Below are 16,070 nucleotides of genomic sequence, written 5' to 3' on the forward strand. Positions count from 1 at the left end.
CAATTTCCTCACCGGACCCTCCGTGGGGTATGTTAGTAAATGTACTGGAGAGATTTCAGACAGAAATGACCGCGGCTCGTCTGGAGCGAGAAACGTTAAGATCTGAGTCTAGGGTGAGACCGCCAGATCTACCGGAGGCGTCTCAGCCTTGCGTAAGGTCCAAATCCATTTTGGGCAAACGGGATAATTTTCATATGTCTTATGATTTTCCAGTGTCTGCTATGTTGCATTCTGACGATTCCATGCCAGACCTCACGGAACACGATGAGGGTGAGGAAGGCGAAGTGGAGTCAGATAACGAGGATGTTAACAGTTCCGGCATTGATGATCTCATCAGAGCGGTACGGCAGTCTCTAAGGTTTCCTGAAGCTGAGCAGCCTCTCACCAATGATCAGGTCGTATTTACTAAACGACGGAAGACGCCAGTAAGTTTTCCTGTGTCGGATTCTCTAAATCAGATGTTAGTAGAAACACGACAGAATCCAGATAAACGGTTTTCTGTACCTCGCAGATTTAAGTCTAGTTATCCGTTTCCAGACTCGGTAACGTGTACATGGGAGAATCCACCAATAGTTGATTCTTCAGTGTCAAAGCTTACCAAGAAATTAACCATACCAGTGCCAGCAGCTACTACGCTTAAAGATCCTTCAGATCGCAAGATAGAAACTATGCTAAAAACCATGTATGTAGCAGCAGGTGTGATGCTAAGACCTGGATTGGTTGGCATTTGGGTAACTAAGGCGCTCATAATATGGCTTACAGAACTCAAATCTGCTTTACAGGACGAAAACCTGATAGTTCTGGTAAATCAAATGATTGAGGCTGTAGAGTATCTCTGTACAGCGTCTACTGACGTCTGTCAGCTCACTTCTCGTATTTCATCTTCGCTAGTTACGGCACGAAGAGCACTCTACCTGCGTACTTATCAAGCGGAGGCAGAGGTCAAACGAAGTATAGAGGCGTTGCCTTACGATGGCAAGAAGTTGTTTGGTCCAGAATTGGACGCATGGATTAAGGAGGCTACGGGAGGTAAGTCTGTTTTCTTACCATTGCCTCCACCTGCGCCAAGAAGAAGGTACGCTGGACCTTCGTTCAAATCCTTTAGACCTCAGCCCTTTCGAGGACGTGGCAGAGGATCAGCCACGCCTGCTAGACGTGGTCGAGGACGTGGTTTCCATCAAACCAACACAACTCGCCAAGACGCTAAGGTTACCGACAAGCCAGTGGCATGACGGGTTACCAGCCCATCTCGGTTCTCCAATTGTGGGAGCACGCCTTCAGACGTTCCATGGGGCGTGGTTCCACACATCCGCGGAGGGCTGGATTCGCAATTTAGTGTTAAAAGGTTACAAAATAGAGTTCGACTGTCTGCCGCCTCTGCGGTTTTTCAAGACAGGATTGCCTCTGTCGGACGACAAGAGGAGAGTTTTGCAAATTGCCATTCAGTCCTTACTGGATTCGGCAGTGTTGATTCCGGTCCCTGTACACCAACAGGGTCAGGGTTATTATTCAAGCCTGTTTGTGGTCCCGAAGCCGGATGGCTCAGTCAGACCAATATTGAACTTAAAGGGCCTCAATCAGTACGTAACTTACTACAGATTCAAAATGGAGTCTCTACGTTCGGTGATTGCGGGGTTAGAGACCAAGGAGTTTATGATTGCCTTAGACCTCAAGGATGCGTACTTACACATTCCAATTTGGCAGCCTCATCAGAAATTCTTACGGTTTGCAATACGCCAGAACCATTACCAGTTTCAGGCTCTGCCGTTTGGCCTGTCATCAGCGCCTCGGGTATTCACCAAAGTAATGTCTGTGATGATAGCTCACCTCAGATCCCTGGGAGTGACAATAGTTCCGTATTTAGACGATCTGCTCATCAAAGCTCCGTCTCAACAGATACTTACCCAACATGCGCTGCTAACATACAATGTACTGGTTCACCACGGTTGGATTGTAAATTTCAAGAAATCACATCTAATTCCGTCTCAACGCCTTCAGTTCCTAGGTATGATTCTCGATACGGTCAATCAAAGGATTTACCTACCACAACAGAAAGTACAAATGCTACGCCATCTAGTACAATTAGTGCTCAAGCCACGCACAGTGTCGGTACACTTGTGCATTCGCCTGTTAGGCACAATGGTGGCAGCGTTCGAGGCGCTTCAGTTCGGAAGATTTCACTCTCGTCCATTTCAGCTGAACGTGCTTGCCCAGTGGTCGGGCTCGCATCTGCAGATTCACCACAGGGTGAGGTTGTCACCAATAGCAAGAGTATCTCTGCTATGGTGGCTCAAGGAACACAATTTAACCGCAGGAAGACGGTTCGGAGTTTGCAATTGGATAATTATAACTACGGACGCCAGTCTCAGAGGTTGGGGAGCGGTAATTCAAAATTGTCAGCTCCAGGGTCTCTGGGCGGATCACGAGAAATTGCTGTCTATAAATGTTCTAGAACTCCGCGCAATTTTCAATGCGCTACGACAAGCAGTGCACATGATTCGCTCTCAGCCTGTCCAAGTGCAGTCGGACAATGCGACAGCGGTCGCATACATCAACAAACAAGGAGGAACGAGAAGCCGCATGGCAATGCGGGAAGTAGCTCGAATCCTCAATTGGGCGGAATGCCACCAGGTGATATTGTCGGCCGTGTTCATTCCGGGAGTGGACAACTGGGAAGCGGATTATCTCAGTCGTCGGGATTTTCACCCAGGCGAATGGTCATTAAATCCAGAAGTGTTTCACATGTTGGTTCAGCGATGGGGTTATCCTCAGGTGGACCTGATGGCATCTCGACACAATCATCAAACGCCCCAGTATGTGTCCAGAACAAGAGATCCAAAGGCAGTCGCGGTGGATGCTCTCACTGTCGCGTGGCCGTACAGTCTTGTGTATCTGTTTCCACCGTTTCCGCTGCTCCCTCTGGTGCTAAAACGGATCAAAAGAGAGTCGCTCACAGTCATACTAGTGGCGCCTCATTGGCCTCGGAGAGCTTGGTTCTCGGATCTTCGAGGATTACTCGCAGACGATCCGTGGCCGCTCCCAATACGTCCAGACCTGTTACAACAGGGTCCGTTTCTTTACCCCGATTTAGCGCGGCTGCGTTTGACGGGGTGGCTGTTGAGACCGCCCTCTTAAGAAGAGAGGGCATTCCAGATTCAGTTATACCAACCATGTTACGAGCTAGGAAGCTGGTTACGGCAGCTCATTATTACAGAATATGGCGTGCATATATAGGTTGGTGTGAAGCTCGGCAATTTCCGACATCAACTTTCAAAGTATGCCGCCTGTTGTTGTTTCTACAAACAGGGTTAGATGGAGGATTGCGTTTATCTACACTAAAGGTGCAGGTATCTGCTTTGTCAATTTACTTTCAAAGACGATTGGCTCTATTGCCGTCTATACGCACTTTTCTCCAAGGTGTACCCAGGGTACAGCCTCCATTCATTCCACCTACAGCGCCATGGGACTTGAATCTGGTTTTGGAGTTCTTACAGTCTTCATATTTTGAACCCTTACAACAAGTGGATATAAAGTTTCTCACTTGGAAAACAATTTTTCTCTTAGCCTTAGCTTCGGCAAGGCGTGTTTCGGATTTGGGTGCCTTGTCATGCAAGCCACCGTATTTGGTGTTTCATGATGACAGAGCGGAACTTCGGACGAATCCCGCCTTCTTACCAAAGGTAGTGTCATCTTTTCACATCAATCAACCAATAGTAGTTCCTGTGTTGACAGCACATTCTGGAACTCTGGATGTGGTTCGCGCATTACGCGTTTATGTATCCCGAACGTCTTCAGTTCGTAAGACGGATACGTTATTTGTTCTTTATGATGCTGCCAAGATTGGTTGGCCAGCATCTAAACAAACTTTATCCAGATGGATAAAACTGACCATACGTCAGGCTTACCTTCATGCTAGGTTACAACCGCCTACGTCAGTAACCGCTCATTCCACACGTTCTGTGGGAACTTCATGGGCAGCTGGTCGTGGGGCTTCTGCGACGCAGCTTTGCCGGGCGGCTACATGGTCTTCAGTGCACACGTTTGTGCGCTTTTACAAGTTTGATACTTTTGCGGCATCAGCATCTAGCTTTGGCCGCCTAGTGTTACAAGTGCCAAACAGCTCTCCCGCCCACGGGGGAAGCTTTGGTACGTCCCAAGAGTACTCCAGTGACCCCTAGTGGATGAAAAAGAAAATAGGATTTTGGTACTTACCAGGTAAATCCTTTTCTTTGAATCCATAGGGGGCACTGGACGCCCACCCAGAGCAGTTTTACCTACTTGTGGTTAGTTCTGAGGATCTTATGGTAACACACTTTCACCGACTGGTTCAAGTTACAAGTGCTGGTTAGGGTGTCAACTGTTTAGTTGTCAGTAACGTTATGTGTTAACAACGTTAGTGTCAGTTATGTTATATGTAATACTCCATTATCAACCTCTCTTAATTCCTGTTCGGCTCAGTAAAAAACACTGAGATGTGCTCGGGGATATGGAGGGGTGGAGTGTTACTAAATTTAAATATTCAGTGCTGTTCCTACGGAAGCCCGTCCATATCCCAAGAGTACTCCAGTGCCCCCTATGGATTCAAAGAAAAGGATTTACCTGGTAAGTACCAAAATCCTATTTTTGAGTATCTGTTCCTTACACAAGGGGAATGTGACAATTTTGTGAGTTCAAAGTGTAATCCTGACTTTCCATCTATCACCAGCAATATCTTGGATGAGCATTGTGGCCGATATTATTCATTATACCAGGAATTTCTTTTTATTTATTTTTTGTTTAATTTTTAATAGTGATGAGCGGGGTCGGTTTTACTCGGTTCTCAAAACGGCATCTTATTGGCTCACGGATGTCACGTGTTTTGGATAGCCAATAAGATGCCGTTTTGAGAACCGAGTAAAACCGAACCCGCTCATCACTAATTTTTAATAACCTCTTTTTTTATTCCCGCATCTTAAATACAGTTAAAATAATACATGACATATATGTGCGAGGCAAGATTGTTGTGCGTGCCACAGATTATTTATAGTCTGTTGGGTAAACTCAGTTAAGAACATTATCCATCCATCTTCCAGAGTTTCCCGAACGCCACCATTTCAGCCCAGTTTTTAGGGATATCCATACTTGAGTCAAGATGGTTTAATCAAATTGACAGAGATTCTAATTAAGTCACCTTTGCTGAAGCATGGATATCATTAAAACCTGGACTGTAATGGCGGGAAACGGAAGTATGCCGTGGGATCTCAAGCTCTGTCCTCAGGACTCCAAACAGTTCATGTTTTCCGAGATCACAAGTGAAAAAATTAGCTCCACCAGTGGATCTTTTAAACCAGAGGTTCTCAAACTCGGTCCTCGGGGGCACACACAGTGCATGTTTTGCAGGTCTCCTCACAGAATCGCAAGTGAAATAATTAGCTCCACCTGTGGACCTTTTAAAATGTGTCAGTGAGTAATTAATACACCTGTGCACCTGCTGGGTTACCTGCAAAACATGCACTGTGTGTCCCCGAGGACAGAGTTTGAGAACCTCTGTTTTAAACTGTGTCACTGAATATTGAGTACACATGTGCACCTGGTAGGTGACCTGGAAAATGGGACCAGTTTGAGAACCTCTGCTATATGCATATTGTCAGTACAGACTACAGAGATGTTTCTCATAGCTGGTGGTATTATGGAAACCCTTCCAGACATGTTCCCTAGTTGGGTCTTATAGGATATATAATGAAACCTTTGCATATGTCAAAAAATTGTTGTGTTTGACTTCCCTTCTGTAAAGAGTTCTCCACCCAATCCATATGGAAAATTGAGTTTTTCCTGATTCCTTGGCACTTGCTAAGCTGTATTCTCATCAATATTGATTCAGCCGACACAATGTTCCCCTTTATATGTGGGCAATATCTGTTATTTAAAGTAGTCTTTATATTTGACCAGTGTTTTTTTTTTTTTTTAATGTGGTAGAAATATATTTATTTAATTATATATTTATTGTAGTTTTTGTGTATTCCCTCTTAGCTGAAGATGGTTATTAAAAGAGGTCACCAGCTGGAGCCGGTCTATGTAGGTGAGTTTGAGACTGCCAATTTGTATATGGGGCCAGATTATCAATGGGGCATATGGGACTACAGCTCCAGGACTCCACATAAAAATAGGCCCATCATGACAATAAGGCAACACGGTCTGCTATAAATAATAAATATTAAAATTGTGCCATTGTTCTATACTTAGGGAGATGGGCAGATGTATTACCAGGCACTGATCGTGCCGGTATTTCTCTTCTTGCTTTGCCTTGGGATAGAGGGAAAGCAGGAAGCAATAGCGACAAGATGTACGACAATCTTGTTTGCCGGAGTGGGGAAGCGAAAACTCCCCCTTCCAGCGATTCCTGTCAGCATCAACAACGCATCAGCCTAGTGCTGATGGCTGTGTCTCTCCTCCCTGCTGACTCACTGGGTATGCACGAGATCTCGCTACTATTGCGAGATCTCCTAAGCAGCCACCATAGCCAGGGACAGAATTGTCCCTGCTGTGGTTAATGGGCAGCGACACCTACAGCTGTTGAAGTCGATAGCTTCAGATGTCTGAACGGTCAGTGCTACTGACCAATCATACATTGCCCTGCATATCTGCGAGCTAGCTTGAAGATAGCAGTGCCGATATAGACAGAGGTAATGCCCCTGTCACCTTGCACACATGCCCCTATTCATACATGAGTGAGAAGCAGTATTAGCACACATAACAGCGCTAATCCTGCTTCTCCCCCCATAATGAACCTTCATACATCTACCCCACAGTTTGACTGATAAAGTAGGGGGGTGTACACACCCACATGGCTTTGGCCACACCCAGACAGCAATGGTCACTGCTCTTCACCTTCTCAGTATAAGCCCTTGAAAATTAGCAGTGCGTCTTTCCCTGATAGTTGTAAAATGTGTGCAAGAATAAAGTGTTTGCAATTTCACAGTATATGTTAATTAGCTACCTGCAGTACAAAGTCAGATGTTACTATGTAGGACATGGCGTGAATAGGCTATAGAATGTGATATCACGTCTGCATAGCTATAGTAGGACTCTAGAAAATGAGGTCTTGCCTGCCTTGCTACAGTAGAACTGTATAAAGTGAGCTCACACTCACCATTCCAAAATAGGACTGTAGAAAGTTAGACCACACCTGCCTTGCCAGGGTAGGACTGTAAAAAGTGAGACCACACCTGCCTTGCCAGGGTAGGACTGTAAAAAGTGAGACCACACCTGCCTTGCCAGGGTAGGACTGTAAATAGTGAGACCACACCTGCCTTGCCAGGGTAGGACTGTACAAAGTGAGACCCCACCTGCCTTGCCGGGGTAGGACTGTAGAAAGTGAGACCACACCTGCCTTGCCAGGGTAGGACTGTAGAAAGTGAGACCACACCTGCCTTGCCAGGGTAGGACTGTCAAAAGTGAGACCACACCTGCCCTGCCAGGGTAGGATTGTAGCAAATGAGACCACACCTGCCTTTCCAGGGTAGGACTGTAAAAAGTGAGACCACACCTGCCTTGCCAGGGTAGGACTGTAAAAAGTGAGACCACACCTGCCTTGCCAGGGTAGGACTGTAAAAAGTGAGACCACACCTGCCTGCCAGGGTAGGACTGTAAAAAGTGAGACCACACCTGCCTTGCCAGGGTAGGACTGTAGAAAGTGAGACCACACCTGCCTTGCCAGGGTAGGACTGTAAATAGTGAGACCACACCTGCCTTGCCAGGGTAGGACTGTAAATAGTGAGACCACACCTGCCTTGCCAGGGTAGGACTGTAAATAGTGAGACCACACCTGCCTTGCCAGGGTAGGACTGTAAAAAGTGAAACCACACCTGCCTTGCCAGGGTAGGACTGTAGAAAATTAGACCATACCTGCCATGCCATGGTAGGACTGTAGAAAGTGAGACCACACCTGCCATGCCAGGGTAGGACTGTAGAAAGTGAGACAACACCTGCCTTGCCAGGGTAGGACTGTAAAAAGTGAGACCACACCTGCCTTGCCAGGGTAGGACTGTAGAAAGTGAGACCACACCTGCCTTGCCCAGGGTAGGACTGTAGGAAGTGAGACCACACCTGCCTTGCCAGGGTAGGACTGTAGAAAGTGAGGTGTCGCCCAGCACGGGAGGCATTTGATGTGCCGGCTGTCGGGATCCTGGCGCTCCGTAAACCGGCGCCGGAATCCCGACAGCCGGCATACCAGCAATTATTCTCCCTTTTGGGGGGTCCACGATCCCCCTGGAGGGAGAATAAAGTGGCGCGCTACCGTTCCCGCAGCATGGCGAACGCAGCGAGCCCACAAGGGGCTCTTTCTTTTACATCCTAGAGGATGCTGGGGTCCACATTAATACCATGGGGTATAGATGGGTCCCTTGGGAGCCATGGGCACTTTAATAGTTTAATAGTGTGGGCTGGCTCCTTCCTCTATGCCCCTCCTACCAGACTCAGTTTAGAAAATGTGCCCGGTGGAGCCGGTCACAGCTAGGGGAGTTTTTTATGGTTTTATTGTTTTTTTGAGTGTTAGGTACAGCCTCCCTGCTTTGTGGGACTTAGGGGATGGGGGGTGGGGGGGTAGGAACGAACTCTAGAAGTTAATGGTTCTCTATCTCCGCTGACAGGACACTGAGCTCCTGAGGGTGCTGATCGCAAGCCCACGAGGCAACCGCTCACTCCCACAGCACGGCCGCCACCCCCTAACAGAGCCAGAAGATAGAAGAGTGGTGCGTATGATGCCGGCGACCTGGTAAGCGGGTCGCTGGTGAGAATGGCGACACAAGGGTGGGAGCGCAGCTCTGACAGGCTGCGCTCCGAACTTGATGTGCGGCGCTGTGAAGGGTGCCTTGGGCCAGCGCAAATACCCTACACTGGTCACATATGCTAATGGGTTAATCCCACTGTTAGCAGCTAAATCACCTCAGGCCAGTATAATCAATGAAAGCGGGAAGACGCACCATTACAGGGGGCGGGGCTTCTCCTCAGAGCGGATCCAGCACTCACCAGCTCCATTTTCTCCCTGCAGATCACACAGCAGAGATCCTGACAGAGAGCGCTGCCCTCCACATAACTCCAGCATACCTCTGCGGTACCAGGGTGTTATAGACGGGGGGAGGTAATTATCACTGTTTAATCTATTAAGGTTATCCAGACAGCGCCGGCAGTTTAGTTTGTTAACTGCCTACTGGGGCGCTGTGTGGCTGACTCCATATACTCTGTGTCTCTCTGAAGGTACTCTGGGGGAAACTATGTCAGCATTTTCCTGTGTGTGTGTGTTTATCGCAGCGATCGGGTCGGAACTGAACATGCGCCTGATTGACCGGCAGAGGCGGTCGCTGGCCGGGAGGGGGTGGCGCAGCGTTTGGCCGCCGTCATGGGGGCACGGTCCGGCCAACGCAGGCGTGGCCGGACCATGGGGGGGCGGAGTGGCTGCGTGACGTCACACGCAGCCACTGCGACCAGGGGCAGCAATGAGTTACTCCACAAGTACAAAAGCAGCGCCGGTGTGCAATGCTTATGTACTTGTGCGGGGGGGCGGACTGACATGCGGGGTGGAGTAGCCCTGTGCTGGGCTTCCCCTAGCATGTCTGGGACTTGATTGTAGCTGTGCTAAATTTAGCACAGCTACGATCAACTCGGAATGACCCCCTCTGTATCTTGTGCTGCAGAGTGTGTATCTACTCCTGAAGAGTCTCTTCCATGTACTCAGGACTGAAATATACTGTCTCAGCCTTCTGAATTCGAACCCCAATGGGTGGACTCTATTAGGGGAATGATATCCCAGATTTCCTCTCGGATAGCTCAAAATGAGACTGAAACACAGGTTTTGAAAAAGTCTGTTGAGGTTTTGTCGTATTCAGCTCCCACTACCTCATCTAAGACCCCACTGGTATACCCTAAAAAGCGTGCTCTTGTCCAGATAATGTAAGCTGACACGGATACCGACTCTGATACAGGGGACGGTGATGGGGTTATGCAGGGGGGAGATGCATCCCTTGCTAAGGGGGTGCAACTAATGATTGAGGCTATTAGGGACATTTTACACATTACTGAGCAAGAAGAGGAGGCTTACTTTACGGACAATAAGAAATCCTCCCTTACATTCTCTGCTTCTAAGGAACTAAACGCATTGTTTGAAAAATCCTGGGAAAACCCAGAGAAAAAATTTCAGATCCCAAAAAGGGTTCTCATTGCTTTTCCTTTCCCTGAGGAGGACAGGAAAAAGTGGGAAATCCCGCCTATAGTAGACTCTTCCATATCTAGGTTGTCTAAAAAGGTGGTTTTACCTGTCCCTGGGTCCACCGCTTTAAAAGAGCTGGCTGACCACAAGATTGAGACTACGCTCAAATCACTATACAAAGCTACTGGCGTAGCTTTAAGACCCACTATTGCTGTGCGTGTATTTCTAAAGCCATAGTAAAGTGGTCAGGCACATTACTAGAGGAATTGAATTCTATGGATAGAAGTGACATTGAATTGTTTTTACGTCACATACAGGATTCTGCAGGTTTTATGGTGGAGGCCATGAAGGACCTTGGCCATCTTAATGCAAGGGCTTCTTCCATGACTGTTTCGGCACGCAGGGGACTCTGGCTGCGCTAATGGTCTGCGGATGCAGAATCCAAGAAAAGTGTGGAGAACCTGCCCTTCACCGGTCAGGCTCTGTTTGGGGAAGTATTAGATGCGTGGATCTCCACGGCAACCTGCCGGTAAGTCAACCTTCCTTCCCTCAGCAACACTGCCGACTAGGAAATCTTATCCTACGTCTACTATGCAGTCCTTTAGGACCGCAAAAGTTAAAAAGTCCAAACCCCCTTCCACTTTCTTTAGAGGAGGTTGGGGGAAATCCAGGAAACCTGCTCCAACAAGGTTCCCAGGAACAGAAACCTGGTTCTGTTTCCTCAAAATCCTTGGCATGACGGTGGACCTCCCAGCCTGGAGGTCGGGCAGGTGGGAGCAAGACTCAGAAATTTAAGTCATGTCTGGGCGGCGTCATGCCTAGACCCCTGGGTACAAGATATTGTTACCCAGGGGTACCGACTGGAGTTTCAAGAACTCCCACCTCACAGATTCTTCAAATCAGGCTTACCAACTTTGCTGACAGAAAGTGCTATTGTACAGGAAGCCATTCAAAAGTTGCTAAAGGCAAATGTCATTGTTCCAGTTCCACCTCACCTCACACACAAGGGTTTTTACTCAAACCTGTTTGTTTTACCGAAACCGGATGGTTCGGTCAGGCCAATATTGAACCTAAAGTCATTGAACCCTTATTTGAGGGAATTCAAATTAAAGATGGAGTCTCTGAGAGTGGTGATCTCAGGTCTGGAGGAGGGGGAATTTCTGGTATCCCTAGATATCAAGGATGCGTACCTTCACATTCCGATCTGGCCGCCTCACCAGGCTTATCTAAGATTTGCGCTGCTGGACTGTCACTGTCCGTTCCAGGCACTGCCGTTTGGCCTCTCCACGGCACCGAGGGTGTTCACCAGGGTCATGGCGGAGATGATGCTACTCCTCCGCAAGCAGGGTATGACCATAATTCCTTATCTGGACGATCAGCTGATAAAAGCGTCTTCCAGGGAGAAGCTGTTACAGAGCATTGCTCTCTCAACTCAACTACTCCAGGATCATGGATGGATCCTGAATCTTCCAAAGTCGCATTTGGAGCCGACAAGGAGACTGTCCTTCCTGGGAATGATCCTCGACACGGAAGTACAGAGGGTGTTTCTGCCGGCGGAGAAAGCGTTGGTGATACAAACAGTGGTCCGGGATGTCCTGAAGCCAGCCTGGGTATTTGTTCATCAGTGCATTCTCCTTCTGGGGAAGATGGTTGCCTCCTACGAGGCTCTACAGTACGGAAGATTTCATGCACGGTCTTTCCAACTGGATCTCTTGGACAAATGGTTGGGATCTCATCTTCACATGCACCAGAGGATACGTCTGTCACCGAAAGCCAGAATCTCGCTTCTCTGGTGGCTGTAAACTTCTCACCTACTAGAGGGCCACAGGTTCGGGATTCAGAATTGGATCCTCCTAACCACGGATGCAAGTCTCAGAGGTTGGGGTGCAGTCACCCAAGGGGAAAACTTCCAAGGAAGGTGGTCAAGTCTGGAATCCATCCTTACGATAAACATTCTGGAACTAAGGGCCGTGTACAACTGTCTTCTACAGGCGGCGCATCTTCTGAAAGATCAAGCCATTCAGGTTCAGTCGGACAATGTAACGACAGTGGCCTACATAAACCGACAAGGCGGAACGAAGAGCAGAGCTGCAATGTCAGAGGTAACAAGAATCATCCTCTGGGCGGAAAAGCACGCGGTGGCGCTGTCCGCAATCTTCATTCCGGGAGTGGACATCTGGCAAGCGGACTTCCTAAGCAGACACGATCTCCATCCAGGAGAGTGGGTCCTCCACCCGGAGGTGTTCGCGGAGGTGACTAGTCTTTGGGGCGTACCTCAAATAGACATGATGGCCTCCCGCCTCAACAAGAAGTTTCGGAGGTACTGTTCCAGGTCGAGAGACCCACAGGCAGTGGCGGTGGACGCCCTGGTAACTCCGTGGGTGTTCAAGTCAGTGTATGTGTTCCCTCCACTTCCACTCATCCCAAGGATTCTCAAACTAATAAAAAGAACAAGAGTTCAGGCTAAGAAGGGCTTGGTACGCGGATCTTTTGGAGTTACTGCTGAAAGATCCGAGGCCTCTTCCTCTTCGCGAGGACCTTCTGCAACAGGAGCCATTCGCTTATCAAGACTTACCGCAGCTACTTTTAACGGCATGGAGGTTGAATGCCAGATCTTAGCTCGGAAGGGCATTCCTAACAAGGTTATTCCTACCCTGATACAGGCTAGGAAAGGAGGACGTGTCTTGGTGTGAATCTAAGAAGTTTCCTACGGTGGAGTTTCAGCTAGGGCGGTTTCTTCTCTTTCTGCAAGCGGGTGTGGATATGGGCCTGCGTTTGGGCTCCATAAAAGTCCAGATTTCGGCATTGTCTGTTTTCTTCTAGAAACAATTGGCTGTCCTCCCTGAGGTTCAGACTTTCTTGAAAGGGGTTCTGCACATACAGCCTCCCTTTGTGCCTCCTACGGCACCTGGGATCTTAATGTGGTGCTGCAGTTCCTGCAGTCGGATTGGTTCGAACCTTTACAGGAGGTTGATGTCAAATTTCTTACTTGGGAGGTGGTCACACTATTGGTATTGGCATCTGCTAGACGTGTGTTGGAATTGGGGGCATTGTCCTGAAAGAGCCCCTACTTGATTTTCCATGAAGATAGAGCTGAGTTCAGGACGCATCAGCAATTTCTTCCGAAGGTTGTGTTGGCTTTTCAAATCAACCAACCTATTGTGGTGCCAGTGGCTACAGACTCCTCAATTACTTCAAAATCCTTGGATGTTGTAAGGGCTTTGAAGATCTATGTGAAGAGGACTTCTCATCTCAGAATGTCGGACGCTCTGTTTGTCCTTTATGATCCCAACAAGGTTGGGTGTCCTGCTTCTAAGCAGACGATTTCTCGCTGTATCAGGTTTACTATCCAGCATGCTTATTCTACGGCAGGCTTGCCGTGTCGAAAATTGGTTAAGGCCCACTCTACTCGTACAGTGGGTTCTTCTTGGGCGGCTGCCCGGGGGTATCTCGGCTTTACAACTTTGCCGAGCGGCTACTTGGTCGGGATCAAGCTTTTTTTTGCTAAGCTCTACAAGTTCGATACTTTGGCCTCTGATGACCTAAAGTTTGGTCAATCTGTTCTGCAGGAGCCTCCTCGCTCTCTCTCCCGTACTGGGAGCTTTGGTACATCCCCATGGTACTAATGTGGGCCCCAGCATCCTCTAGGATGTAAGAGAAAATAGGAATTTAATTACCAACCGGTAAATCGTTTTCTCATAGTCCGTAGAGGATGCTGGGCGCCCGCCCAGCTCTTCGTTTTCCTTACTTAGTTAAGTACTGCATTGTTACTTAAGTACTGTTGTTCAGCCGTTGCCGACTTGTTTCAAGCTGGTTAGTTTGGTTTTCTGTTGTTAAGTGTGAGCTAGTGTGAATCTCACCACTATCTGTGTATTTCCTTCTCTCGAAGTATGTCCGTCTCCTCGTGCACAGTTTCTAGAGTGAGTCTGGTAGGAGCGTCATAGAGGGAGGAGCCAGCCCACACTATTAAACTTTTAAAGTGCCCATGGCTCCCAAGGGACCTGTCTATACTCCATGGCACTAATGTGGACCCCAGCATCCTCTACGGACTACGAGAAAAGGTTTTACAGGTAGATAATTAGAATCCTATTTTTATGCTCACCTCGCTGCCGGCGATCGGGATCCCGGCGCCGGGAAACTGTCAGCCAGCCTAACATACTACACCCTCTAGCACACCAGAGTATCACTACTGACTGATGTAAAAAGCTGCTGTATTAGTGTGAACAGTTGATTTATTGAGTTTTTCTTCATAGAACTGACCCTGCCTCAGTTCTACAGTTTTCTGCATGAGATGGAACGTGCTAAGAGCAGCCTGGAATGCTTTACGTGATGAGCTGCCACGGGCGTGTGATGGACTGTGTCTCTGTAAGCTGTGCCTACCTTTATAATCACATTAGTACATAATGTACACCGACACTCGTCTGGTAAATTGTTGTTTTATAGATAATTCATGTCATTACATTGTACCACAAATAAAGCATTTTGTATATCTTGTTTTTTTTTACAACACTATGCTGTTTGAAATGTATTAATTTCATTATATAGCAACCATTATATATTTCACAATATTCACTTCATAGGGTCATGCCTGAAGCTGGAATCAAACTTGACAAAAATGTTTCGGTTTGCAGTATATGAGAGTGAACTGTACTGTATTACGTTTTTTTTTTTTACTCTATTCCTTCAATAGTTGCTCACTGCTCATTGCCATATTTTTTGCATGTGACAGCTGAAGTAGTCATTGGCTAGAATCAACAAGGTTTCTGTTAGCAGCATTGTATGCTACAGCAGTCTTTCCCTTTTTTTTTTTCCTTTTTTTTTTTTTTTTAATAATCTGTTTGCTCATCCGGTATACATATGTTGTGTTTCCACCTACCGGCAACGTTACTTTATTGGTGTGCACATGCTTTAACCTTTATTCACTATGCTACATATCTTTCTGTGAACCTTTACATGTTTTCCAGCCATTCTATCCCATTCAGTTTTTTTCTCTTTGTTATTAAATGTCGGGGCTGATGTAGCATTAATTGCAAAATGACGTTACACTATTTTTGCAGTTGTAGTTAGTATATTTTTCTGCTTATATGCTGCGCATATGCAGCATTTACACCTGCCACTAAGAACCACAAATGTGCATTTGGTTGCTGGTGTTTGTAATTGCTTGAACACACCCTTACTATACCCAGCCTATTTTATACCCTTTTCACACCGCACAAATAACCCGGTATCGACCCAGCATATTGCTGGGTCGACATGGGTCGGCGTGCGGTGTGAGAGCGCCATGGTGGAATTCTCTGGTCGCCTGACCCGGTAATTCAATACGGGAATAAAACAGTTCCCGGTTAGATAGCTGGTCAGTGGCAGTGCAAACGGGTTCCCGGGTCGATGGGACCCGTTCACTAGATGGGAAGAGGCGGCGCGGAGATGAGCTAATCTCCCAGCGCCGCCCCCGCCGCTATGGCAACCCGCCCGGCATATTTCCGAGTCAGGGAAGCCTGCTGTTGCGTCCAATGCCGGATCCCATCCGGGAAGGACCCGTTTCCGATTCCTGGGTGGGATCCGGCATATGCGGAGTGAAAGGGGTATTAGCAGCGCCGTAACTAGGTGTGTGCTGAAGGGGCATTGCCCACAGCGCACACCTAGTTAGAGCGCATATTCCCCCTGGCTGCGCTCCCACTGCCCGTCCCGGAGGAGGCTGCTCACTGATCGGCGGGTGATTGGGCAGGCGGCGGTCGCGGTCAGAGCCTCCGATCTGCGGTGCTGCGCTCCACCGATGGCTCCCTGTAGGTTGCCCTGGCAACCGAACAGCAGAGCTTCCAGCGCCGCATAGAAGTTCAGGACAGCTGAGCGACGGCTCAGCTGTCCTATGGTGTTAAGGTGCAGCCTG

At 48.0% G+C, this 16,070-nt stretch overlaps 1 protein-coding gene across 3 annotated transcripts in view; it reads left to right on the forward strand.

Annotated features, from left to right (window-relative positions):
- The window catches only part of COMMD7 (COMM domain containing 7), a 77,469-nt gene extending 62,777 nt beyond the window's left edge, over positions 1–14,692 (forward strand). For all 3 annotated transcript variants that reach the window (XM_063963485.1, XM_063963483.1, XM_063963486.1), the window contains exons 8-9: positions 6,010–6,058; positions 14,437–14,692. In XM_063963485.1, coding sequence (XP_063819555.1) covers positions 6,010–6,058; positions 14,437–14,513 — 126 coding nt within the window. In that variant the 3' untranslated portion in view covers positions 14,514–14,692. The remainder of the gene's footprint in view (positions 1–6,009; positions 6,059–14,436) is intronic.
- The last annotated feature ends 1,378 nt before the right edge of the window (positions 14,693–16,070 follow it).

Source organism: Pseudophryne corroboree, chromosome 3 (genome assembly GCF_028390025.1).
Source record: "Pseudophryne corroboree isolate aPseCor3 chromosome 3, aPseCor3.hap2, whole genome shotgun sequence".
Lineage (NCBI taxonomy): Eukaryota > Metazoa > Chordata > Amphibia > Anura > Myobatrachidae > Pseudophryne > Pseudophryne corroboree.